At 37.8% G+C, this 25,559-nt stretch overlaps 1 protein-coding gene across 2 annotated transcripts in view; it reads left to right on the top strand.

Annotated features, from left to right (window-relative positions):
• The window catches only part of DPP4 (dipeptidyl peptidase 4), a 73,759-nt gene that overhangs the window by 43,117 nt on the left and 5,083 nt on the right, over positions 1-25,559 (top strand). For both annotated transcript variants that reach the window (XM_016146440.2, XM_016146439.2), the window contains exons 12-23: positions 310-354; positions 2,447-2,554; positions 2,820-2,887; positions 3,836-3,889; positions 4,268-4,389; positions 6,067-6,114; positions 6,365-6,463; positions 8,788-8,857; positions 11,288-11,482; positions 14,051-14,105; positions 14,660-14,759; positions 17,528-17,592. In XM_016146440.2, the coding sequence (XP_016001926.2) occupies positions 310-354; positions 2,447-2,554; positions 2,820-2,887; positions 3,836-3,889; positions 4,268-4,389; positions 6,067-6,114; positions 6,365-6,463; positions 8,788-8,857; positions 11,288-11,482; positions 14,051-14,105; positions 14,660-14,759; positions 17,528-17,592 (1,029 nt within the window). The remainder of the gene's footprint in view (positions 1-309; positions 355-2,446; positions 2,555-2,819; positions 2,888-3,835; positions 3,890-4,267; positions 4,390-6,066; positions 6,115-6,364; positions 6,464-8,787; positions 8,858-11,287; positions 11,483-14,050; positions 14,106-14,659; positions 14,760-17,527; positions 17,593-25,559) is intronic.

Raw genomic sequence — 25,559 nt, forward strand, 5'->3', positions numbered from 1 at the left:
GAACAAGCTAGTGGGGATGGAAAACAGATAACAACATTATCTTCAGCTCTGTGCATGTTAAATCGAAATGCCTATAAAGTTTCTAGGGCAAGATGTGGGTATGGACCCAGAACAGAGCTCTAGGAAAGAGAGGTAAATGATATAATGTAATAATGTAAAAAATACTTACATAGATAAAAGTACATGAATGAAGGAAGTTTTCAATTATTTTATTATAAGTACAATTTTTCTTATGTTACCACAAATTGAGCCTAGGAATCCAATTCATATCTCGCTTCTCTTTGAAACACTGTCTTTTCCCCTCCTTAGGCACGGCAACACATGGAAATTAGTACTACTGGCTGGGTTGGAAGAGTAAGTATTTAAGAATTATGGATTTTTCTGTAGTATGAATCAGATGCTCAGAGCTATTTAATATGTAGGTATACCAAACAAGAGCCCTAGGTTGTTTGTTGATAATAGATATTAGTTGACCTGTTTCTCAAAATACTTAAATGCTCCCTGTAGAGATATATTTTTACAGAAAATATATAACACACTCAGTTGGAAAAAATAAGGAGACAGGGGGAAAGTCACTGAAGAGCAGACAATATAAAGACATAGTCTAAACAAACAGTAGCTCCCGATAAGTTAAAAGCAGCCGTTGCTGAAAGGCGGTCAAGGTGCTAAATGTGCTTGTTGACCTCATATTTGAACTTATGTGCTTAGAAGCAGAAAACACGATTTCCATCCACAGCCTGAGCAAATGAGTGAGGAGATGTGGCTACTGTACACCCAGCAGAAATTCAGCGGCATGTACACCACACCCATTACGCATTTCTCTTTGGAGGAAATCATACTTATGCGGGTTTGCACTTGGCTAGGCCCCAGACACAGAGCTTTATCCAGGAACTTTCCAGAGACTATCATTGACTATCCAGAGACTTTCATGCTTCTCACTCCCACCAAGCTCCACCCTGGGCAGAATCACAAACCACATTGCTACAAGACCATGGAATGAAGCAAGTCGATGAGGGAACTCCAGTGCCTCGTGTAACAGATAAAGGCTGAATTACACCTAATTTTTACGTCCACTTCTTCTATTAAGCCCCTTTTAATAGAGAAACAAAGTGACACAGCACATGTCAGGATTTTGCATCTCCTGGGGTACTAATGCGAGGCCCCCTAGTCTAGGAATACGGCCCCTTTCAGCTGGGCTGGGAGCTCTGATAGCATTCACACGTCCCTTTTCTTCAGGCATTGATTGGGCAGAGGGGAGAGGTTTGCCAACATGAAAAGTGGTTTCCTCCATGGCAAGAGACATGCTACACTTCCTCACGACTCTTTGAAAAAAATATGTTTTTTCCTCTCTGTATTTAACCAGACAGATGCCACTTTTCACACATTTCTACTAGGCACAACTCCATCCAGGGGAAACAGGGAAATGTATTAAAAAGATAAGGCTGTGAACACAGGTCTAGAGAGGGGAATGTGTTTCAGAGCTCTGTAATGAGAACACCAAGTGTACTGCACGCTTCAGCTTGCTCCATAAATGAATTCGCTTTGAATCACTAAATAGAACAAGGAAGCATTTTTCTTCGTTCCCAAAATGGAAGCTGATGAGAGAGGAAACATCGAGGGTGAAATGAACCAACAATTTTAAAAGACCATCTCCTACCTGCTCTCAAATGCAGTAAGGAAATCAAAGTTGTAAAGCGACATATTCCTTTCAGGCTGGGGTAGATACTCTTCTGCTTAAATTACATTATGTTCTGAGAACTATCTTTTATCAAACTGTAAAAAATGGAAATTTTGTTCTATATTTCCATACAACTATTTTTTTTGTAAACTGTTGATCCTATTTAGCAAAATGAGAAAGCCTATAATAAAATGATAACTCTATGTATGTTTCTGTGCTGAAATGTATGATACATTCCTTATGGTATCTAGTCTAGAAATGGTTAAAGACTTTCTAAGTCAGACTTTCAAAAAGTAATATGTCTAAAAGACATGGGAAAATGTCCCTCAAGTTACAAACTGCTTCCAACCTGAAACAGTCAAACATAATATTAGTCTGTTTCAAGAAAGCACATTCGTGACACTGAGGAAATTTACTTCTTGAAATGGAAAGGCTAATGCTAATTTTTGCACACTTATAGCCAGAAGTCATAGAGTTAGCCTCCAAAGAGAGAAGATGTCCAATAACAGTAACCACTGCTTTGTGTTAGTATCCCACATAAGCCTCTTGATGGTCATTCCCTCATTTACTTCTCACGAAAAATTCCTTAGGAGTTAGATCTTTTTGTCTGTTTTTTCTAGAAGGAGAATTTTCTTTTGAGACACTCTTCATTTGGCAAGTAAATGATAAATGAAGCATGGTTTCGAGCACAGGTGTTGGGAGGACTTTCTAAAACTAAAGTTGGTCCTGAGATAAAACTTATGTTTTTTCTTTTCTGTTATTTTCTAGTTTAAGCCTTCAGAACCTCATTTTACCTCTGATGGGAATAGCTTCTATAAGATCATCAGCAATAAAGAGGGCTACAAACACATTTGTCTTTTCCAAATAGATAAGGAAGTAAGTATCCTTATGTAATTTATTTCAGGTTGATCTTTTTTATAAAATAACTGGCAGTGAAAGTTGTTTGGTAAAATTGGTTAAGTGTCCAAATAATTAGACTAATTCAAATTCCTCAGACGTATCTGGAGTAAGTGGATAGGGCGGGAAGACCCAAGAAAAAGACGTGAGATTATCTGAATTCCTGATATAAATGATTTAATCCTCCATTACCCTTGATTAGAGGAAGAATCTAATCAACCTCTTATTTTAAAAATCGCATCAGGATTGCACACCTGTTACAAAAGGAGCATGGGAAGTCATCAGCATACAAGCTCTTACCAGCGATTACCTGTGAGTATTCTAATAATCGATAGGATGTGCACATACTCGTTATAATCACACCCTCTTTGCCCAGAAATAGGGAAAAATCTCCTACAAATAAAGAGTAGTCTGTTTGGAATGTGTTCAGTACTTTTTTTCTTTGTAACATACGGAAGCCTTAATGATTTTCACATATGCTTAGCAGATTTGATACCCTGCCACCAAGCAGCTCTACCTCTTGCTCTTACCTGCTTTACTTTAGAAGAGCTATAGCCTCTTTTTCTTAACTGTATTGGAATACTGAACTAGCACTCAGGGGCATTTTGTTAAATTTCAACTGGCAGTAAATTTTGGAAGGCCCAAAAAGGCTACTTTATCTGTCCATGTCTCTGCCCTACTCTTTAGAAAATGGAAAGCTTTGCTGAGACTGTCAATTACCACGCACGAGTTGATGGGAAATGAAATGTTCATTTTCATTAGAATCTTAGGCAGGTTTATAATTCTTTATCGGTCTTACCATGGAAGAATTCTGCCACTGCTGGGCCGTTTTCGAAGGTTCTCTTTAGAAGTGGCTCTGCCGCTCTCAAGAGCATGGGGCTGCTGCCATCTAGTAGTTTGTGTTATAAATCAGAAAATATGAAAAAACAGTAAAAATAAATGGGGTCTCAACTTCAGGCCAATTGTCCAGTCATATTTTTCTTACAGAAGACTTCTTTTGAGTTTTTACTCGTCACTTTAATTAAGGAAATGATTTCTGCATGCAGATATTTCAGCCTGTTAAATAAAAAGAATCTCCTCTTTAGAGATGAAAGGGGGGGTGGCTTGGAGGGGAGGGGACAGGGAAGAATGATAAAAGAAGGGCAAGCACTAATGCACAGGTGCTCCTATGAGCGCTGATGCTTGGTGTTGAGTTAATGGAGTACACTTGACTTTTCCTAAAAACATAATTAATCTATATTTCATTTGCTTTTTTCTCAGATACTACATTAGTAATGAGTATAAAGGAATGCCAGGAGGAAGAAACCTTTATAAGTAAGCGCTCTGTCAAGTTGTTGACTTGAGTCTTTTTAGCTGATGAATAACTTTTGGCCTTTTTTTTTTTTTTTTTTTTTTTTGCTTTGTCCTAACTAATATATTAAACTGAAATTGTTCTCAAACACTTTTATTCCATTATAAATTGATCCACATACCAACAAAAGACAATGACTTTATTAGATATTTTGTGATATTTCTAAACAATGGAAGGTTTGAGGTTATTATGAGTTACTTTATGTATTCATCTAATTTAAAAAGTGTTTGAGGATTGCTTTGGCATTCTGATATCTTTGAAACTACAGTATGGCATTATTCAATTCCTTCCTTTCATTTATCCTTTAGTCAAACACTTAATTTCCACCATTGCTTTTACAGAATCCGACTTAACAACTACACAGAAGTGACGTGTATTAGTTGTAACTTGCATCAAGAAAGGTGTCAATATTATTCTACATCATTTAGTAAAGAGGCAAAGTACTATCAGCTGAGATGTTCAGGTAAGTTTGAGCTGATGACAGGGAGGGAGAGCAGCAGCAGTGAGTACTCAGTGTCGATCTGAAGTAGCTCCCTCCACCCCCAGCTCTCTTGGCTTTCCCTCCTCTTCCACTCCCCAACTGATGGTCCCTTCTCTTTCCCCGACAACCTTCTTACCATCCTCCTGACTCAGTGTCTCCATCCCTGAAGTCTCTTTCTTGGTCCAGTATAGCAAACATTCTTTTGTGCCCTGCTCAATTCCCACCTTTGAGTCTGTGGTGTTCTTGAAATGATATAAGTACTCTTCTTTTCATTCACGGGTAAGTGGTGAGTTAATCACCTTTCCTTCCCCTTCTAACCAAAAACATACCTCAGAGCTTATATATAATAGAGGAACTTCATTCTTATATACATACATATTGTGGTTTTTTAAATTATTATTTTATGCACTTGTCCCTTTAAACGAGAAAATGTATGTGGATGGTCTCCCAATAGGCTTACTGCTCTATTTTGTATTGCTATCATTATTATTGTTTTCTTTATTATAAATGAAAAAACCTGGACAAGGAGAGGCAAGGTGACTTCCACAGGTCACACAGCTAATAAAGGTATAACAGGATTCAAGCACAGGTCTCTGCCTCCCGAGTCTTCCATTAAACACTGTGCTAGATTCCTTCTCAGAATGACAGAATCTGGATATTCTGAAAAAGAACTAGCCAAAAAGAGGTCTCCAAACCAACTTTCTGAATCTTTCTTTACTAGCATATTTTCTTTACTGTTATATTTTTCTTTATCGTTCTTTACCAAGGCTGTTTTCATTCACCACTTCTTGGGCATGTGTTTTATACTAGGCACTGTGCTAAGTTTTATATTCGTGAGCTTGATCGATCCTTAAGAAAACTCTATAATGTAGATATTATCCTCATTTTATATTAAAGCATAGATATGGTGTCCTAAATCATTCAGCAGGTAAACCAGATTCAAACCCAGGTCAGAAGAATGACTTCTGTGGTTCAGACCAAGTGTAAAAATTAATGTCCAAATGCATGAAAATTAAATAGCTCACAAAATAGCTTTTCTACATATTATCTTCCATTCTGCAACTACCACAGTTGGGATAAATAGTTAAGATTTGTGTGGCTGACAAGAACACTTTTGCATGCCAGAGAGGAATTGCTTATCCAAGCCAGGCACGATGCAGATGTGCCTTTAGGCTCCAGGATTTGGCAGGTGGGGGCAGCTGGAAAGAAATCCGCCCTTCCTCCTAGGTGAGTCTGGATCTAGATCTCCGCCCTAAGGGGGACGGGGCCTGAGAACTGCTAAAGTCATTGCCCGATTGTGAATTTAAAGCAAGGAAGGAGAGCAGCTCTCCTCGGGTGGGTCCGGATGGCTTAGTGCACACAAGAGGAAACTGGGCATAGGAATGATAATGTGCCCAAGGCTCCAGCAGGACCAGCGGTTCACTTCCTGCTTCAGGAAATGAATGCAACCAGAGCCCTGTGCCTTCCCGGTAATAAATTGCACTTATATTAAGGAAGGGAAAACAGCTAATATTTATTAAGACTTTATCTTCTATGATATTTATTCCATCAAAGTTACATGGTAATAGATGCTATTTTTGAAAAGTATGCTGTCTTCTTTAAAAAAAAAAAAAAAAAAAGATACTCCTCTGAAACGTATTTTTTCTGATATGTTAACAGGCCCCGGTCTGCCCCTCTATACTCTGCATAGCAGCAGCAATGATAAAGGTATTTTCTCATATTTCACCCTTCATTTGCTTTTTTAGGAAAGTGTGTGTAAATAAGACCGATACGGATTTAAGGTAGTGAGATTGTCTTTGGCTTTAGAGTGTCTTTAGCAATGACATCGAACACGAAGCTTGTAATCTGAAGTATGTTGTAGCCCCATCAGTGAATTGCCCACTTGTTCATTATTGTTTTACACAATTCAGATTCTTCGCATTGTAATGAATTATTGCTGTCATGAACATTTGTTTAGAACTGAGAGTCCTGGAAGACAATTCAGCTTTGGACAAAATGCTGCAGGATGTCCAGATGCCCTCAAAAAAACTGGACTTCATTATTTTGAATGAAACAAGTAAGTTAAATTTCTCTTGGAACAGAACTTTTCATGGAAACGCCAATAAAAATATAACTAAATATGATAACTTGATCTGAAAATATGCATTTTATATTGTATATAAATCTAATTTAAGGTTATTTTTCCATAAAATGTTCTGTCACAAGAACTACTAGTTTTACATTTTTTTGTCTTAAAATACAGTACCATTCTACATAAAATTCATTGTATTAAGAGGAAAGGTATTCAGAGAAAATGCACAATTGCTAGTTCAATTTCATCTCAATACTAATGCTGTTCTACTATTAAGTCTTCATTGTGTGTTTAACTTGATATCCTAATGTATTTTACCTTTAACCAAAAGAGATAAAAAAAAAAAAAAAAAAGAGAAAGAGAGTTAGCTATAAAATGATGAAACTTCAGTCTCAAGAGAGAAATCTCAAATTTTTCCTAACCTCCTGTTTCTCAATTGTCAGCCTAGCCCCTGTCCTGATAGCTTGATCATAGATTATATTCAGGGACCACCAAGAACAATGAGTTTCTTTGAGTAGGAAATCTTGTAATTTGTTCATTTTTATTCGCTATTTTTTTTTTTTTCTATAAAAGACTGACAACTTTTAAGGGGGGAAGAATCCATCAGGATTCATTTTAGATTTTTTTTTTTTTTTTGATATAAGATAGTAATAGAAAGGACTCAACTCATTTAATTTTAAATGCCAGGGAAAGCACTGGAAAGTATAGGGTCCTTCTGAAGAACAGCTTAGAGCAGTGCTATCCAAACTGAATGTGCATGCGAGTCATTTAAGTCCTTGTTAACAGACACATTCTGGTAAACCTGGGCCCAGGGTTCTGAGTTTGCAATAAGTTGCTAGGTAATGCCAGTCCTGCCCTCCACCCCCGACACACAACTTTGTATCAGGCTTAACAGGCAAGGACTTAGAGTTCTGAGAGCTAACTGGACTGCCTGGTGCAGAAGGCACTGAACACTGTGATGTGATGTTCTATTTCAGTTGGTAAACGGTGGGGAGCTCCACAGGTTTTAGGGTCAGGGCACTCACAGGACTGGATGGATAACCCGATAAAAAGTGAAGGATGAAGCTGCCAGAGGGACAGGGCTCAGCTAGGAGGTGGTTGCACTATTCAAACTCCAGGAAAGGAGGGCTGGAGGAGGAGTCTGGGAGAAGGGAGCAAAGGCAAGTTGGGCTGGGGATTAGAAACACTCCCCTCACAGAAAAGACAGTGTGTCTTCAAAAAACATGGATCTAAAACACTTCCAATCAACTAGTACTAGTCTAAGCAAAACAGAGATCAAATGGTACATTTTGCATTTTCATTAAAAACATTTTGATCGACTGATTGTTTGAAATATAAGAGACTAAAATTTTGGTTCTTGTAAGGACATTTAATTAGAAGGCATAAAACGATCAGTAAAATACAATTAAAGAGAAATCTATATAAAGATCTTACTCCTAAACCTTTCTTTTTTTTTCTCAGCTAAAATATTGTAACAAAAACAAAAACAAAGGTAAACGTAAGGAAGAAACAGCCCTAAAGAAAATTCCCTAAAGATAGGGAATTTTTCCCTTACTGGTTAAATTTACTGAAGCTGGAAATAATCTTATTAAAATATGGAACGGCTCTTTTTTTCTCTGTCTCTTTTGGATTAAGTCTAGTTCATCATCCTGAATTTGGGAGCAAAGGAAACCGATTCATTATTTAGGAACAAATTTTATTAAACTGATGTTAAATCAAGCATAAAGAATTAAACAGATCTGCAGAAGGTCATGTAGCGCGTACATAGCAGTTTGCTCTATGTAAACCTGACTTCATTCTGTGAAGCACACAGCTGAATGGGAACTCAGCTTTGCGGTCTGAGATGGCAACAGAAATTACAAAAATGTTATTAAATCAGAATTTTAAAATAGAGCTGGGGCCAACTAAAAATCCTAAACATCTTCAAGGAAATTCAAGAAGAGGAAAACATTTTGGAGGGAAACTTAGAACATAAGCCATAAACAAACTAGATAAGTAAATCAGATGCCAAAGAACAGAATGATAAAAACAAAACATTAGCAATTCTAAAATGCACTTTTATTTTGCAAGGCATCAATGTATTTAATAGATACATTAAAAACAAATTTATTGTTCTTATCTGAGCTAATATAAGAGAATGTTTGTATTTCTAAAATACATGTTCAATCCAAGCAGTTCATTTTCTTCTTCTATAACTAATTTAACAAATTGTTTAATTCTAGATCTGACTTATCACTGACAGATAAGGAGACAAAATCATGTGCTAATAATTGTTCTTAATTCACTAATTAATCTTTCTGTTTGTTTAGAATTTTGGTATCAGATGATCTTGCCTCCTCATTTTGATAAATCCAAGAAATATCCGCTACTATTAGACGTGTAAGTATTCAAGAGGAGGGAATAATATAGAAGTTAGCTATCATACATTTTTTTCCCAGTGTAGCTTACTCAAAAATAGAGCCAAATGCATCCTTACTATTTTCCTGAATCACCGTGAAGCAATTTTACTATCTCTTCCTTTCATTTTGTAATCACAAACCCAAACCTGTGTTTTCTACCTTCTTTCTAATGGCACATGGATTTTGTTTTGATTTGTTTCCCTGAACTCCAAGAGAATTCCAAAGGAATTCTCAAGTCCCCATCTTCAATCCTTTCTTCATGGACATTTTAATGAGCAAGAGATGGGTATTAATAGCCTTTACAGTTTCCTTACCCCCAAACGTAGCCAAACATCTCCCATAACTGCCTTTGATTCATTAGGACATCAGGTTTCTCTTTCTTTAGTTCCTGAAATATCACTGCCTGGTATTTTCCATTCCCCTTTTTGGTGAAGAGAACATATGTGATATAGGAAAGTATTCATTATAATCCAAACTTCTTCAAGTCTTAGAGAAAGTTCTGAAATCACAAGTGTTTGAGCAGTAACTGTGAATTCATGTGATTTCCATATACGGCAACTTTATAAAATATCTTTGATAATTATTAGGAATATGTTTAACTTTAATCCTCCCAAAATTGTGCTGACCTTACCCATAATGCCACGATTCTAGTCTTCCTGCCCTAGCTTGACTCATTTCCTTTATTAAAAACAAAACAAAACAACAAATGTGCTGGGTGCCTGCTGCATGCCAGGTAATTTCGTTTACACAGCAAATCCATGTGGCGATTTCTATTGGGCTCATTACACGGAAAAGAAAACTGAAGCTCAAGCTCAGGGATATCACTTTTCTGTTGTTACTAGAAAAAAAAAAAAAAAAAAAGGAGGTGGAAGTGGAGGAGGAGGAGGGGTATAGATATCAGCATCAGACATGACCTTGTTTCACTGTATTTCCAGTTCTTTATAAACAAAACATAAAAGTTCGAAGAGAAAGAGGTATTTTCAACTTCCAGTTGTGCTATTTGATTTTCGTTATGCCTCATTTTGACTTTAGTGACACTAATTTGCTTTAGGCTTTAGCCCCAATCCTAAAGAAAGGGTCCCTTAGGAAACAGTGATATTTTTATCTTCTTTGACTCCCCAATAAGTAATGATTAGGCCTCCCCTTCATTAGGAAAATTAAAAAACACACACGCGGTAAATTTAGTGCCCATTTCTTTTCAGTGATTTTCCTCTTTATGTCCTAAGATGTCTAAATCTTTGTTTTCTATTTTTAAAAATAATGTTGTTTAATGTTATGTTAACTACTATTGAGGGAAGCTATTACTTTACCAAATTTAATATCATTAAAAGGACCAGGGTATTTTACACACTGTTAAGAAAAAATGTTTACATGCCCAAGAAATGCATGACTGCGTCCTTCTTTTGAAAGTTAGAATGTGACAATATTTAGTTTAAAATTAATACCATAATTTGTTTAAAACTAAAGTTCTTTCGACTATCATCCCTAAGGATATGGAGGAAGAAAATATTAGCAAAGACAGGCAAGCAGGACTCATCCCATCCTGTGGAGGGGACAGTAAGCAGCTGAGTAGGAGAGATGGGCTGGGAAGGGATATGTTGCTGGAGAGGATCTGGGACCAGGAGTCCTGTAGATGGTACAAAGGCAACATACTGAAATGAGATGCAGTGAGCTAGAGGGAGCTTCTCTTGGTTAACAAAAGGAAATGAGAGGGCCTGAGAGAAACTTTGCATACCACTGTATGGGAGGTAGGATATAGCTTGTGAAGATCACAGATACAGGGAGTTAAAGTTGTTAATAAATAGAATGCCAAACACTGTGCCCATTTTCCAAAACAGTCTATTTCTCCTTTGAAGTTTTAAGGAATCATGTTCATTCATACTTTGGCCCACTCCACAATGATTTGTGGGGCCATGGTGTGCAACATGGTGTTGGGTCCTGGGGGAGATGGGATGTATATCATACAGGTCCTTCAAGAAGTCCCAACCCAGGAAATACACTTGTCTAGGAGTGTTTGTAAGCTGAGATAGAAAGATAACTTCAAAGCTGCATTTATTGTCATCCTCATTATTTTTTCATAACACGACTCCCTATCCCAACTATTAGGGAATTTTTTTTTTTTAATTTACAAGATATATACAACTTAGAAAATGTTGGCCTACAAAGTCTGTGTTTGATAACCGTCTTCAAAGATTAAACTGATGGGCATCTTTGAATAAAATGCACAGCCATTTATAATCATGTTGCCAAGTAAAGATGACCCATGGTGGATACCTCGGCTACTGGCACGATTTCAGGCTTGTGATCCAGAAAAAGATGCACATTTCTTATCCACAGGGAATAGAAATGCAGGAGATCCTCATTTGATTCAGGAAAACCACACAGGCCAACAGTGTGGGTTTTTTCACAGGTATGCAGGTCCCTGTAGTCAAAAAGCAGATGCCACCTTCACACTCAACTGGGCTACTTACCTTGCTAGCACGGAAAACATTATAGTAGCTAGCTTTGACGGCAGAGGAAGTGGTTACCAAGGAGATAAGATCATGCACGCAATCAACAGACGACTGGGAACACTTGAAGTTGAAGATCAAATTGAAGCAGCCAGGTGAGTGATTAGGAGAGGAATTCAAAGGACATTAGATTAACCCCCCTTAAATTTATATTTAAATTCTCAAAGTGTAAAGAATTTAAAGTATCCTGAGATATATTTGTAATCTTTCATCCTTGGAGTGGATTTGTGTGTGTGTGTGTGTGTGTGTGTGTGTGTGTGTATGTGTGTGTGTGTGTGTGTGAAGATAACATGTTTAGATAAAAATGTATGTCATCATAGATTTATATAAAGTTAAAAAAGATATTTCCTAAATCCCTCTCTCTATGTGACTCTAGAAAAGGAATTTACATGTGTGCTATACCACCTTCAAGGAACAGAAACTCAAAATTCATCAAATACATGGACAAACTTAGGGGTAAATGTACCCCTGAGCAAACATCTAACTAAAGAAGCAAACTGTCCCAACAGTCAGGGATAAGTAGAGGAGTTCAGTATCCATTTATACCAGAGCGAGGTGAAGGCTTTGAAGTCCTAGGAGTGTCTTCTACGGTCGGCTGGATGAGGGTTATTCCTCACCTAATTCTGGGGAAACTGTGGAGTGCATCCTTCATTGCTCAAATTATAAGAGCTTCATAAAGTATGAATCACACTCATTCTTATGCTCTCCAGTTATGGGACTACAGATAGATATGATCTGACCCAAGAGAAATTTTAATTATAAAAGATGATTACACCATAATGTGCATGTAACATGGGAAATGTTTTACCTGGATTGTCATTGAAGCTGCATGGCAACCCTGGGAGGTGGATGTTCTTATCCTATATTTCAGGTAAAGAAATGGGAGCTCCTAGGTGAGGTAATTTGCCAAAGTCAGTCAGGATTTGAATCCAGGTCTCACTCCAACTCTTACATTCAATTGCATTCAACTGATAAATGGAAAATGTAATCTCTGAGTTTCTATAACCAAGTGTATGGATGCCTGTGGAATCATAATAAGTAGGTGATTTAAAATAATGTTGTGAAACCATAAACCAAGAAATGCTGAAAATGGGTTGATCCTTTAAGTAAAGGATCAACTGAAGAGAAGATGGTAATTTATTGAGTATTCCTCCTGAGTCTTTTATACTAAAGTTAACAATTAATTATTTTTCTTAAAACTAAAAAAAAAAAAAGAGGTTTAGATTAGAGAGAGGACAAATTTGTTGAGGAGTAAGGCTGTAATATTTTAAAAATAAATTTTTATTTATCCAGATCAGTCCTCTGTGAGAGAGAGAGCATAGTTTTCAGGGCCTCTCACATCTGACCAACACAAACCCTAAAATTACATAATTGAGTGTCCACAATGTCCAACTTCAGTTTAAAAAGTAAGATGTGATGTGTTTACACAATAGAATAGTATTTCAGCAACTAAAAAGAACAATACACAACCATATAGACAACCACAGACTACTGAATGAGAAGCTAAGCACAAAAGTTTGTATTCTCCATGACCCAACTTATATAAAGTTCAAAACCATGGCACAAATTCAGGTAAAATTTTTATACAACCCAATAAAAGGAAAACATTTCATTTTTTTCCTTTTGCAAAAGGAGAAATGACCCAGAGACTTCTGGGTGATAGTAATACACTATATCTTTGTTCAAGGATATGCTCACTTTGTAAAGATTTATCAACTTATACACTTATGACTTGATGCACATTTGTGTACATGTCTATTCTAAGTTTTAAAAGTTTACATGGAAAAGATGAGTTAAAAACTACTTTATACTTTTTAATAATATTACTTAAATAATATTGCTTAACTCAGGGCGGCCTAAGACATTGAAAACTCAGGTTCTCAAAGTCACATATAGGTCAACGTGAGGGTTTCCCACATCCCTCAATACAAAGTTAAGTGTCCTATTTGCTAGAGTTTTAAAAAGTAAATAAATCACCTTTTGATGTAAGGCTAAGACTAACAAACAGGTACCTAAAACATTTTTCTTCTTTCTTTACTTAGATTCCAATACTGAACACAATTTTGTGTCAAAAAGACTTCTTAATTCATCAAGGAAAAAGTTCTTATATAATGGTGCTGAGCTAACTAATCAACACCCAATATGAAAAGGGATTTATTTAGAGAATGGTGTTTAAGTTCTCAGGTTGGAGGCTTGGATACATTTCCAAGCCCTACCCAGATGTTCTCCATGCTCCTATATTTCTCCATGGTAGGGGCAGCCTCTCCCAAACTGAAAAACATCTGGAGAGATTTAAATTCAATTATGTAAAGAAAAGTGCATCTGGGCTGCAAATTTTTATATAAAGCTGTGAAAAAAACTGCCAGGATTTGTTTTCTGTGAAACACACGCACAAACACAGACAGACACAGACACACACAGACACACACACACAGACAAAATTTTTATGGACTCCAATAAAAGGAAACTTTGTTTATTTGGCTCTTAAATTAAAAATGAAAGACATTGACCTCAGATGTTTATTTGATTGCTGGAAGTATTATATCTTCATTTCTAATAGAATAAAATAAAGAACAAATGGCAGGGTTTCACATTTATGCATTTATCTTAGTTTTCTATACACAGTGTAGTACTAATTCATGGACTTTTTCTATGTATTTTAGACAATTTTCAAAAATGGGATTTGTGGATGACAAAAGAATTGCAATTTGGGGCTGGGTGAGTAGTTGTTTGGCTGATGACTCTATAAGCATTTCTTAGTGAATATAACCCAGAGCAGGATGATATATTTTTTGCATGTAAATATTTGGAGATGAAAATCATATCTATCATTTTAATCTAAAAAGGTCCAAATAAAATATCTTAGATCGCTGAGCAATGAATCCCTATGAGCTCAGGCTTACTCCTCTGTTTGTTATGATGAGGGAGGGAGGGAGGGAAGAAGAGAGGAAAAGAGGAAGGGGGTGGGGTTTTCTCATGAGTAGAAGTCTGTGAAGAGTTAGTGTTTATTGTTTTTATTTTTTCTTTAATTGCTACTACCCAGCAACTTTGATGCTTTTCCCCTCACACCTACTAAGAAAAGGGACTAGGGCTCTGAAAATGCAGTCTTTAGATACTGTCCAATTAAGGACAATTTAAGCCTCCTCTACCATGCTTTTCATCTCTAAAGAGGCATAGTATATAAAGATGTGAGAAATGTGGAAACTGCGACTCGCTTACCATATGTCCTTAATTCTTTTACCTCCATAAAAATAACTGTTTCCATTCCATAGTCATATGGAGGGTACGTAACCTCGATGGTCCTGGGAGCAGGAAGTGGTGTATTCAAGTGTGGAATAGCCGTGGCGCCTGTGTCATCATGGGAGTTCTATGGTATGTAATTGCTATCAGGTACAAAGAGATACTGAGCACTGACCTTAAAACTCCAATGACAAAACTATTTCTTTTTGGGTTTCAGTGTTTCTAACAGTGAATAAGCTGATTTATCTTACAGGTACATCCTGGATACCTAGAATGAAATGATCTCACTTATTCTGCTGTTGGTATTGTTGGATCGATGGTATTATGTGTTACCTACAGAGTTATGAACAAATTCTATTTTTTCAATTTCTTACCAATAACTCTTATAAACAAATTGTTTTCCAAATTTCACAACATCCCAAATGCTACATTTCCACAGATAAACACTTCCTTATCTGTATTCTAACTTGAGTTTGGGTTTCACTTATTAGCAGAATAAAAGAAGCATGTATCTCTCTTCTGGTAAAGATCAAGTATAAGTACGGCTTTAGGTGGAAAGAGGAAAGTAGGAATAGAGGAATTCCTGGGGGTTTTGTTTTTTTTTTCAATCATCTCCAAGTGACTCATTCTAAATTATCCTCTTCATCGCTGAGAAAATATTATTCTATAAGACTTCATACACAAGTAAGACTATTATTCACAAAGGGGAGAGAGTGAGCAGTGCAACATAGGTAGGGGAGAAGCCAGAGGTGGTGAGGAGATTAATTTTTTTCTGTGTCTCTTCTGACTCAAGTCCTTTATATAGTATAAGGATAGAATCGTTGATAATGAACATGCTCATTAAATATTTTATGTCCTAACATATGGTAGTACCAATCTTGTGGAAAACGCTTTTTTAAACCTCTCCAAGTCAAGAGAAGCCAATGTAAAATATACAGTGCTATCTTGCTGTCAAAAAAAATTGGAGAACATAGTTAGGATTTGATACTTACACAATGGATTTGTTTTCATATAACGCTCTTCTGCTTTATAGTAATTGTTCTATTGGATGGCCTGTTTTTGGAGACCTCTGGTGGTCAATAAAATAATAGAAACAATCTTTGTGAGTTTAGAAATATGTGATGATAAGAGAACTTCATTAGATATATATGGACCAACCTAACACATAGGAACTTTCTAGAATTGTAAATTTGAACAATTTTACAAAAAAATCAAATAGAAGGAATGCACAAATGGTATTTCAAGGCATATTTCTCAAAGTTTACAACCGCATTATGCATTTTTAAACACTATTTTTAAAATTTCAGATCTTCTTACACATGTAAACCTGGTTAGCATAATAAGAAAGGGGTATTATGTTCTAGGACAAGAACTGAAGCTTGTGGCTGTTTGAAGAAAAATTTGTTTTGTCCTTAAAGGACATTTCCCCCCCGCCCCCATCAAATGTACAACATAAACTATTAACATTTAAATGTTAAAAAATATGAGCATTTTATGAAGATCTTATGTTTTAAAATGTCCTTTAAATTTTATATTTTCTATTTTAGTGTCCTGTAGGTATGTAAAATTACATATAGTCTGTATTCATTGTAATCAAAATGATAAAATATTGCTCTCACTAATTTTGGAGGAAAATATTTTGATTTCCATAGAAATGGCATGTCAAATAATACATGTGAAACAACGAACACTCATTATCAATGTAGTTTCTAGTCTACAGTGCCAGTCACACAAAAAGGGTGAAAATGCTGCTGAAGGTTGTGGTTTAGCTGATCTATTCATTTAAAGAATTCATGAGATCGGTACCGAAATATCTGTACAATTACAGTGAAATTCAAGCCGTTAACCTGAGTAGCACAATGGCAATATATTATTCTTATATTTATTTATTTACTGTAATCTTTCATTTAAGGGGGCATCTTTCAAAAGTTATTTCAGATTTTTAAAGTTACATTAGAATTCAGCCACAGTAAATTTTCTCACTGATATTTTAGGATGTGTGTGTGTGTGTGTGTGTGTGTTGTATATAATGATACATACAATATAGATGATTTAGATATGATATACATATGATATATATGATATATAATTTTATTTTAAAAAATAGGAAAAAAATTATGTTTAAGTATCCAAAATAAGCAAATCAATAATATATATGTTTCTCTGCCACATATAGAAAAAAGAGCTTAGGTCATTTCAGATAAATAGATATTAATGTAGATATTAATATCTGCAGATATTAATGTAATTCATTTCATAATACTCTACTGTCATAACACCAAAATTGAGGCCTCTCCACAAAATGAGAGAAAACAAATGTTTAACTCGAATCAGATGGAGTAGTTGAGCCAATATGGGGTTATGCAGCAAATAAATGATAACTGAATTTTCTTTTTATTATAGTTAATTTCACACTGCCAAAATATATTATTTAAGTATGCAAATAGTAATCGAACATTACTGGAGATTACCAAAAGGAAATAGTATGTAATAAATCAGAGCATATACTGTGTCAGGACCAAAAAGTTCAAGCAAATTGAGGCATTAAGTGACTTCCTAATTAAGAAAGTCAGATGATAATGTACAGAATCCTCCACATTTGACTTTCCTGCAGGTGAATTGTTGACTGGGTTTTAGGTCATCTAGTTTAATCTCTCTCTGCCCTCATCATGAGGGGTACGTGGGGATGGGCTGGGGCAGAGTGAGCAAAGGCAGGAGTCTGAGCAGGTGTCTGGTCGCATTAACAAGCCAAATAAAAAATGATCTGGATGAGATACTTCTGAGGGTAACAATATAAACTTATGCTCAAGTTAAGACATACCCAAGCACATAAAATAACGCAATAAAAGGAAGAAAATTCTTATTGTATGAATTAACTCTTTTTCTTTTCTCCATCATAGACTCAGTGTACACAGAACGTTACATGGGTCTCCCAACTGCAGAAGACAACCTTGACCATTACAAGGTAAGAGATGAGGAACCAGATCCATTTTTAAACCTATTCATAAGTGGTTTAAGAACATTTTAAAATGTATCTATTCTAGAAAATATATTTTTTTATTTCCAACAAAATTCTTGTTAAAAAGAAATAACACAGGTGGTTTAAAGATACTCCAGTAGCTTCCCCTACTATATTCTGCATAATTACAGTCTTTATCGTATGCTATATAGGTCACAATATGCATTCATTTGGAAATACAAAGCAACACCAGATAATTACTTTAATTATAAAAATTTCAGTTTAGAAAACATGTCAAATTCAGCATATTCCTTTAGAGCCCAGAAGATTCTAAACCTTTAGCTGTATATTAGAATTTCTTATGCCATTATCATAATTAAGATGTATGTACAAGGCTATAATTTTCTTATTCACAGACAAATGTGTACAGTTTTTTTTTTTTTCACACAAGATTTGAGTAGAGCAGGTGAGGAGTAATTGCAGGTGGGTGGTACTCTGAAAAGCCATTGAACCCTAATTACTCAATAGCATGCAACAGGCTGGTTGTCTGATGGGAGGACCAGTGGGCAGGTTTCTCTGCAGATGGGCTACCGTATTTGAAAGATGTTATGGGTGCAACTATCTGTGGCAGCCCCATGTGCTAGTGTAGATGCCAGTGCAAAGCCAGAGCCACATTGATGCCTCCAGACGTGCTAGACTAAGTATTAAGAACTCTTCCAGCACTTTGGTCCATACAAAAGAATTCTGATCCTGTCATGATAGTTGAAAACCCTAAACTTAACAGATGACAAGGCAAATCATCTGATGTTTACATTCTTCAAAAGAAATTCAAACTCTTCCTGGGACAGCGAATCAAAAAGAAAGAAAAACAAAAGCAAGAATCATTTAAGAGGACAATTTTCCTTTATCTGCTCCACAGCTCTCAAGACGTGGGCTTCATATTAATACATTTCTCTGAGCAACATTTATACATTATCGTGGATGTTATCAGTACTATGGATTCTAAAGACATTTGATAAAAACACAATAATACTCAAAGTTTCTAGTTTTGCAACATAAGTATAGACAGTTTAGTTCTATATCTTTCAGCTTTTTCTGGCAAGGCTGGTGGGGGGAGGAAGTCACTTAATACCTCGATTTGCTTGAATTTTTTTGGTCCTGACACAGATAGAGAAGGATATGAATCTGCGTTTGTGCCTGCGCGTGTGTTTTCACCTGTAAAGTGACATGCATGAATCATCTTTCACTACAAAGCAGTCCCATAATCAGGTTGTCCTCATTTCTGCTAATTGTCTCACATGATACTTTGGACTCAACGCTTCCCACTCTTTCTCTTCCGCATCCGATAAGCTGTTTCAGACAGCCTTGCCCTTCTTCATAGACACGTCTTCGCTCTCACATGGCTATCTCCCCTTTTTGCTACAACTCAATTGATTTCTCCTTAGCTTGTCCTTCTACACTCCAGTTTATACCCCACGGAGCTGTGAGATTAACTCCCACCTACAGCACTTTAATAGACCAACTGACTTCAGTCCTTACTCTTTCACCAGGTGTTCAACACTCTTCTTACAATGGTCCAGTTTATCTGAATATTTCTGAGGCTTTGTCCTCTTTTCCCTCTGCCTGGAATGTCATTTTGTCTCCATCTCTATCCATAGGGAAACTCGTACTGCTCTTCGAGGGAAGTATTATCCCCTTTTGAATCCCATGGCATTTTCCTTGTATGTCTCTAATCCTCCATCTATCCCTCTTGAACTCATAATTGGTTATTCAAGGCTTTACTCAACATCATATTCTTTGGATTACCCAGTATAAACCTTAAAACCTCTAATTTAATTTTAAAACTTTTTGAACAGAAACATTGTAATAAAGACTGTATAGTCTCCATCACTTCTCTCATTTTAAAAAATTCTCTGGAATTTTTTTGTCAATGACCTGACTAGGATGTTTAAATTTGAACCATCCCTCCTGTGGTACACTATATTTGATGAGTTGCCAAAAGCCTTTCTCAGATATCCCGATGTGCTAAAAACTCCTGGAACATGGAAGGTATACTGCCCGGGACCCTAACCTTCACTCTAGAACCTGGTGGACGATGAGTCGAAAGTTCATTTAAAGTATTCCATATTGCAAAGTCTAGAAGCACAGGGTCAAGTCCAAATCCTGACATCTAAGAAAGTCCATAGCACCTAACCTACTTCCCCAGGTGAACATCAGCCAACAAGGTGTTTTCTCTTCAACCAGACCTTCCCTGAAAGGATAATTCGTTTTAATCTGCTAGTTCAACCTGCGTCGTTTTCCAGACTTTCCCACGGGCTCCCCATTCACGCGCCCTCTTCCTCAACTCTACACCGAGGTGGCCATTTTCATCTCTCTCCTTAGGTGTTCGCTGCATGAGGTAGTCATGTAAACAGAAGTCACTTCTTACTGCCAATGGCAACACACGCACACTGGGTGCACAAAGTCACTCTTTTCCTTCACTGCACAGATGGCACTCGAGGACTGTTTAATCCTTCCACCGCCAGGAGTCGGGTTTTCTTGGCACAAAATTCATTGCTGGCAATGGACACATTAAAACTGCCAGTACCAGGGAGCTAAAGGTTCCCAATGTGTTACTCAGAGGAATTATTTGGGCTGGTAATAGTTAAGGTGGGCAGGAGAAAGTGAGGCAAACGTATTCACCGAATCGTTTCTACCCTGGTAAATTGCTTCCTCTGAGTGTGGAGAATTGAATCTAAGTACCTATATTTGGTGCACAGCAGGCTTTAGAATAAAGCTGCCCTCCTTTGTTTTTTAAATGAGCCTGTGCTTTTGTCTCTGGCAAGAATACATTTAAAGATTCTATTTTCCTCCAAGGCCCCAGCTGCCCCTCTGGACCCCATCTTATTTTACTTTTCTTTCCCAGGTGGTTTATTCTCCCTCTCCTCTCTCTCTCTCTCTCTCTCTCTCTCTCTCTCTCTCTCTCTCTCTCTCTCTCTCTCTCTCTCCCCCCCCTCACTTTCCCTCTCTCTCCCCCCACACACGCCCCTTTCTCTTTCTCCCACCTCCCACTCTCCTTGAAAAAACAAAGAAAATAATTCTTTAAAGCATTGTACTGCCCTGTGCATTTCCTGGGTCAGAAGGCAATATTTTGAAAACGATTCCCATTACTTTGGCTGATTGACTCTCTTCAGCAGATCCAAGACAGAAATGCCCAAAGTGTTTGTAAGAAGCAAGGTCCTGATCTTTGATCATGTTTTCAGCTAACGAATCATCAGTGTAGTAGCCAGCATTATAGCCTTTGGAAGAGAATACAATTTTTAATAGAACTCAAATGAGAAAAAGAATTCACGATTAGGTCATTGGTGACTCATATTTAAAAGAATTTAAAGAAACCCACATCACAAAGAGAAGCACATTCTGTGAAATAAAAGTTCTACTTACTATTTAGGAAATGGACTCAGAGGAACCACTTATAAATGCCATTGGAACAGCAGGGGATGCCATGCACAGTTGTTCAGCTTGTGCACTGCTAAAAGTTGTTCTATGATCCACTTACTAAGGTGTGCACCTCTAGGGCTACATCTAACTAAAGAGTACCCTCTCCCACTTGTACAAAACTGTCGTGTAGATTAGGACACCATGGAACTAAGGCTGAGACCCAATGCAGTGACTCCATAAGACTCTTTTTGTAGAGTATCACCCAACACTGCCAAGTGGCAGGGCAGGAGCACTTTTAAAGGCTACTAGGAACTCAGAGAGGAAGGAAAATGTTCACCTCCCTAAAACTCCAAGGAGATGGTCCCAGAAACTCTAAGTAAGCGGCCAAAGAGGAGGGGTGACAAATCAGAGCTAATAGACAGTGCAGCTCTGTAGATGCGTCTTTTCTCCAGTGAGTCTCAGTCCACAGCAGACAGAAATGGGGACAGATTTGAGCAAAGGAGTCAGATGGCCAATGAAACAACCCTCATCCCCAAAAGCAATAAGCAAATAACAAGGGTGGCCACCTTCTACAGAGTGAGTTCCTGACTAACATTGACAAATGGTCAATCATAGGTCTGTTAGTCAAACCTATAAAAAATATTAACATGTTTTAGACTTTCATTCACCCATTTATTGTGCCTGGTATTTTAACAGTTCAGAAGTTTACTGCCTTGTTGGTGAAACAAAACATGCACATGAAATTTTTGGAGATAAATAAAAGCAGGTAATAAAAGCATGGACTTAAATAAGACAAAGTCCTTGATATGTATGAAAAAGACTAGTGATTTCTAAATTGTGAGTGTGGCGCCCAGAAAATCTGAACCTTCCGAGCATGTAGGGAGGGAGAGGACGTGGCCAAAAAGTTAAAGTTGCACCTTCCCGCAGTCCTCTCAACCAGGGGGATCCAGTTTCATTTCTTTCACTTATTATTATTTTGTCATTTATTTATTAAGTGCTTGCTTCTATGGCCAGACATTATCCTAAGCTCTTTAGGTTCATGAACTGTTAGGTGCAATTCTCCCTCAAATTCTCTGTGATAAGCGCTCTAATTTTCCCCATTTTACAGACACAGAAACTGAGGCACAAAAATGCTAAATAACATATAGATACTGAGGGGAGGGAAAGAGAGAGGGTGCTTATCTGAAGCGAGTTGAGAAAGATGTGGGAAGATGGAGGGGAGGAACATAGGAACTCTCCATAGGTCGCAAACGGGATGAGGCGGAGTAGCACAGCAGACACGGAGTAGCAGATAGAGCTGGTTTTCTGGGGATTTGTGAAACAGGTCCGATGAATCAAGGGATAACACAGAAGAAGAGCTGTGGGGAAGGAGGCCAAATGGAGGCCACTAAGGCAGGACCTCAGACGGGAGGAAATGGATCTGTGAATACACGTTAGGGAGGAGCATAAAATCGAGGACGAGGGAAGCAGGGCCCAAGTCCTGAGCCTTGTTGCCAGGAGAAGAGGGCAGCCTGGAACACACAGAAGGGACTGATTTAACTTGTAGAGGAGATTTATTTTGCATTTTGCTCAAAATTTGATAGGCTTTTGGCAAGTGTATGAAACAGTCATAGATTTGGCAGTCTTCTGCTAGCAGATTTGAAATGTTCAATCCTTAAGAACTGCTGCATCGTTAGGTTATGCAAAACAGGGTGCAATTTTGTAAATATGCCATCTTGTACTGATTTGACATTTGTTCTATTATCCCAGAATATGCCAAAGGGAGAGAGACCTTCAGATTTAAGCCAAACCTTAACTTGTTTGTTGAGTGCTGATAAAATGTTGACTGCTGTGTGATCTTTAAGGAAGCCAGTGTTGTTTGCTGAGGCCTGAGGTAGAGCCCCCTGTCGAGCTGATGGGAGCTCTTTCTTTGGCATCTCTCGCGGACAGTTGTTTGATAGATGTAAACAAGTAAAACATCTGATATAGTGGGTTGAATTGATTTTTTTTTTTAAATATTTTCTGTGGCCTCTGTTTTCGGTGGCATTAGTGGTGCTTCTCCAAATAGCATCATTTAATATTCTTTATAAGGCTTTGGTTTCAAGTGGGAGAATACACAGGGAAGTCGGTACACCCTAGGTAACATGTCTGAAATACTAGACTGTCCATTAGACCAGTGGCTCTTTGCTCTTTCTACAAGGGCCTGGAAATAGTGTGAGTTGTCTGGCTCTGAAGGGACATAAGAATGTGATATTAGAGGGAATGGGCTTTCAAATTAGATAGTCCCATACTCAAGTTCTAGTTCCAGCGCTTACTAGCAGTACAAGCTTGGAGAAGCTGCTTAACCGCCCTGAACCTCAGTTTTCTCATCTGGAGAGTGAGGGTAATCAGACCTAGCTCACAGGGTTATTGAAGGGATTAAATGAGATACCTGTGCCTGCCATGAAGCAAGCTTTCAAAACATGGCAGCTGCCACCTTTACCCTCAAGAAGCACATTGTCTTTATGGTTCCTGGATGGCACAAGGAGCAGCTTAAAAATTGTTAGAACTTCTGTTTCTCACAGTGCTTCCCCAACTCTTATCAGCTCTCTCTTTTATTTCAAAAATACAAAGGTCTATTTGTTGGAAGGTAACTGAGGAACCAGCATGATCCAACAAGCAGCTACAGATGGTTCTTCTCGGGGCTTGAAGGAAAAGCTCCTTGCAGAGATGCTGTGGAATCGGCACTGCCACTGGACCAGTCCTTCCCACTTCGCTTTGCCAGACTGTTGCTGGCAGCGGGGCCCCCGGAAGTTTCTAGCCTCAGGAGGGTGCCAACTGCACCACCATTGCATCCTTGCCCATTTATCACTCTGAGCTTCCTTTTTAGTAGGTGGTGATAGACTCTTCGGCTTCTAACTTAGTCATCCATTTCCTTTTTATTTGTTTCCATCAACAGGCAAATAAGGATTATCTTATTTTGGTGGGTTAAAATAACACCATTAAATTGTTTCTGATTGTTAATCATACTTTAAAATAATGCATGCATTTCTTTCCCTGGCTTTGGGTGTTGACTTTCACAGGTTAAAGTGCACCATACAGTGGACTTTCAAGAGTCTTTCTTGATTGAGAAAACAGGATGCTCAGTCTGGTAGGCAAGGTGACACAGCTGCTTTTTTTTTTTAAAAAAAAAAAAAAAGAATGTTCGCAGCAGCCTTAAAGCGGGTGTGTGCCTCCGGCTGCCTGTCTCCCTCGCACGGCAAGGTCCCTCACGAGGCTTCTCCCAGTGAGCAGGGGGAAGTGTGCTTTGGAAATGGCACACTTATCTTGCAGTTGCAGAAGAAGCTTTTGTTTTATTTTTCTCTTTCTGCATTAAAGTATTTGTCTTTCTTTCTTTGTAGTGTAATATTGTTAATGTAAAACAATTTGCATCATGACACTTTTATCACAGTTTTCGTCTTTTTCTCAGTATGTTGCATTTCTCACCATGTCTAGTTCATCACAGCTACAGTGTGTACATCACAACATTTATCTTAGGCTCAGGGTTTTACTTGTTTATAAAAATTGTCTTCTTTCAGCCTGTATTCACTCCATTTAAGAAAAAAAAAAAAAAAAGGCAGCCAGAAACTGTTTTGGTCCAAACTCCAGTAGTTATCACATTCCTTGCTAACTGTCCTGCGTATTTATTTATATGTCTCCTAACTATTACTCTATGTTTCAGTGACATTTCTCAGTTTTATGGTTCAGAGAGGTTGTAGGAGCAGCTTTGGCTGTTCGAGCTGCCAAGAAGGAAGGACTGTGAGGTTTTTGGTGGTGAGGCGAGGTGATACAGCTGTATATTTGGGTCAGGTCTAGGTGTTAAAGTTGACTATCTTCTGCAAGCAAAGAGCTTGATGTAATGTGGGGAGAAGCAAGGCAGAGGACACAGCAATGCAGTCAGCACAGGCTGAGAGCAGGACTAGCAAGAAGCATCCTCCACGAGGAGTCTAATGGGGCACCGGGGCCTGGGGCTCAGATTATTAAAGTTCACTGTCAGGTTCAAGCCCCAGCCTCTCCTGTCTCTAGCTTAGAATCCTACACTGTCCTTTAAGGAGATTGATTTTGATCCTTTTTTTCGTCTCTGAAGGGTAAAAAATTGCTCCGGCTTCTATTGCCGCATTAGGCTCTGCCTCATTGGCACAGTCAGAAAAACATGCCTCACAAATCTCGCAGGGCTGTGCAGACCCAGCTCTCTTCCAATTAATTCCATCTGAGAAAGCCTGGGGACACAGGAGCCAAAGGGTACCCAATGTATCTGTGTATTGCAAATTCAAGGACAGTTAATTAACAATTTATTTCTCACTGCTCCACTGCTGGGACACCACATCATGAGAGGCATAGGAAGTAGAAAGGGTTCTGCTGTCAGACGGTGTCCAGCTCTGTCATCTCCCATAGATACAAGTTATTCACTTCTGAATCTCATTGTCTCCACGTAGAAAGCAGGATTGCTATATATCTCATGGAAATGTTTTGAAGATTAAATAGACCAGTACTATTAAAACCCTTTATGATGCTCACCACAGTGACTGACAAACACTCAATGTAAGCTACTGTCA

The sequence above is a fragment of the Rousettus aegyptiacus genome, unplaced genomic scaffold, assembly GCF_014176215.1.
Source record: "Rousettus aegyptiacus isolate mRouAeg1 unplaced genomic scaffold, mRouAeg1.p scaffold_m13_p_2, whole genome shotgun sequence".
NCBI lineage: Eukaryota > Metazoa > Chordata > Mammalia > Chiroptera > Pteropodidae > Rousettus > Rousettus aegyptiacus.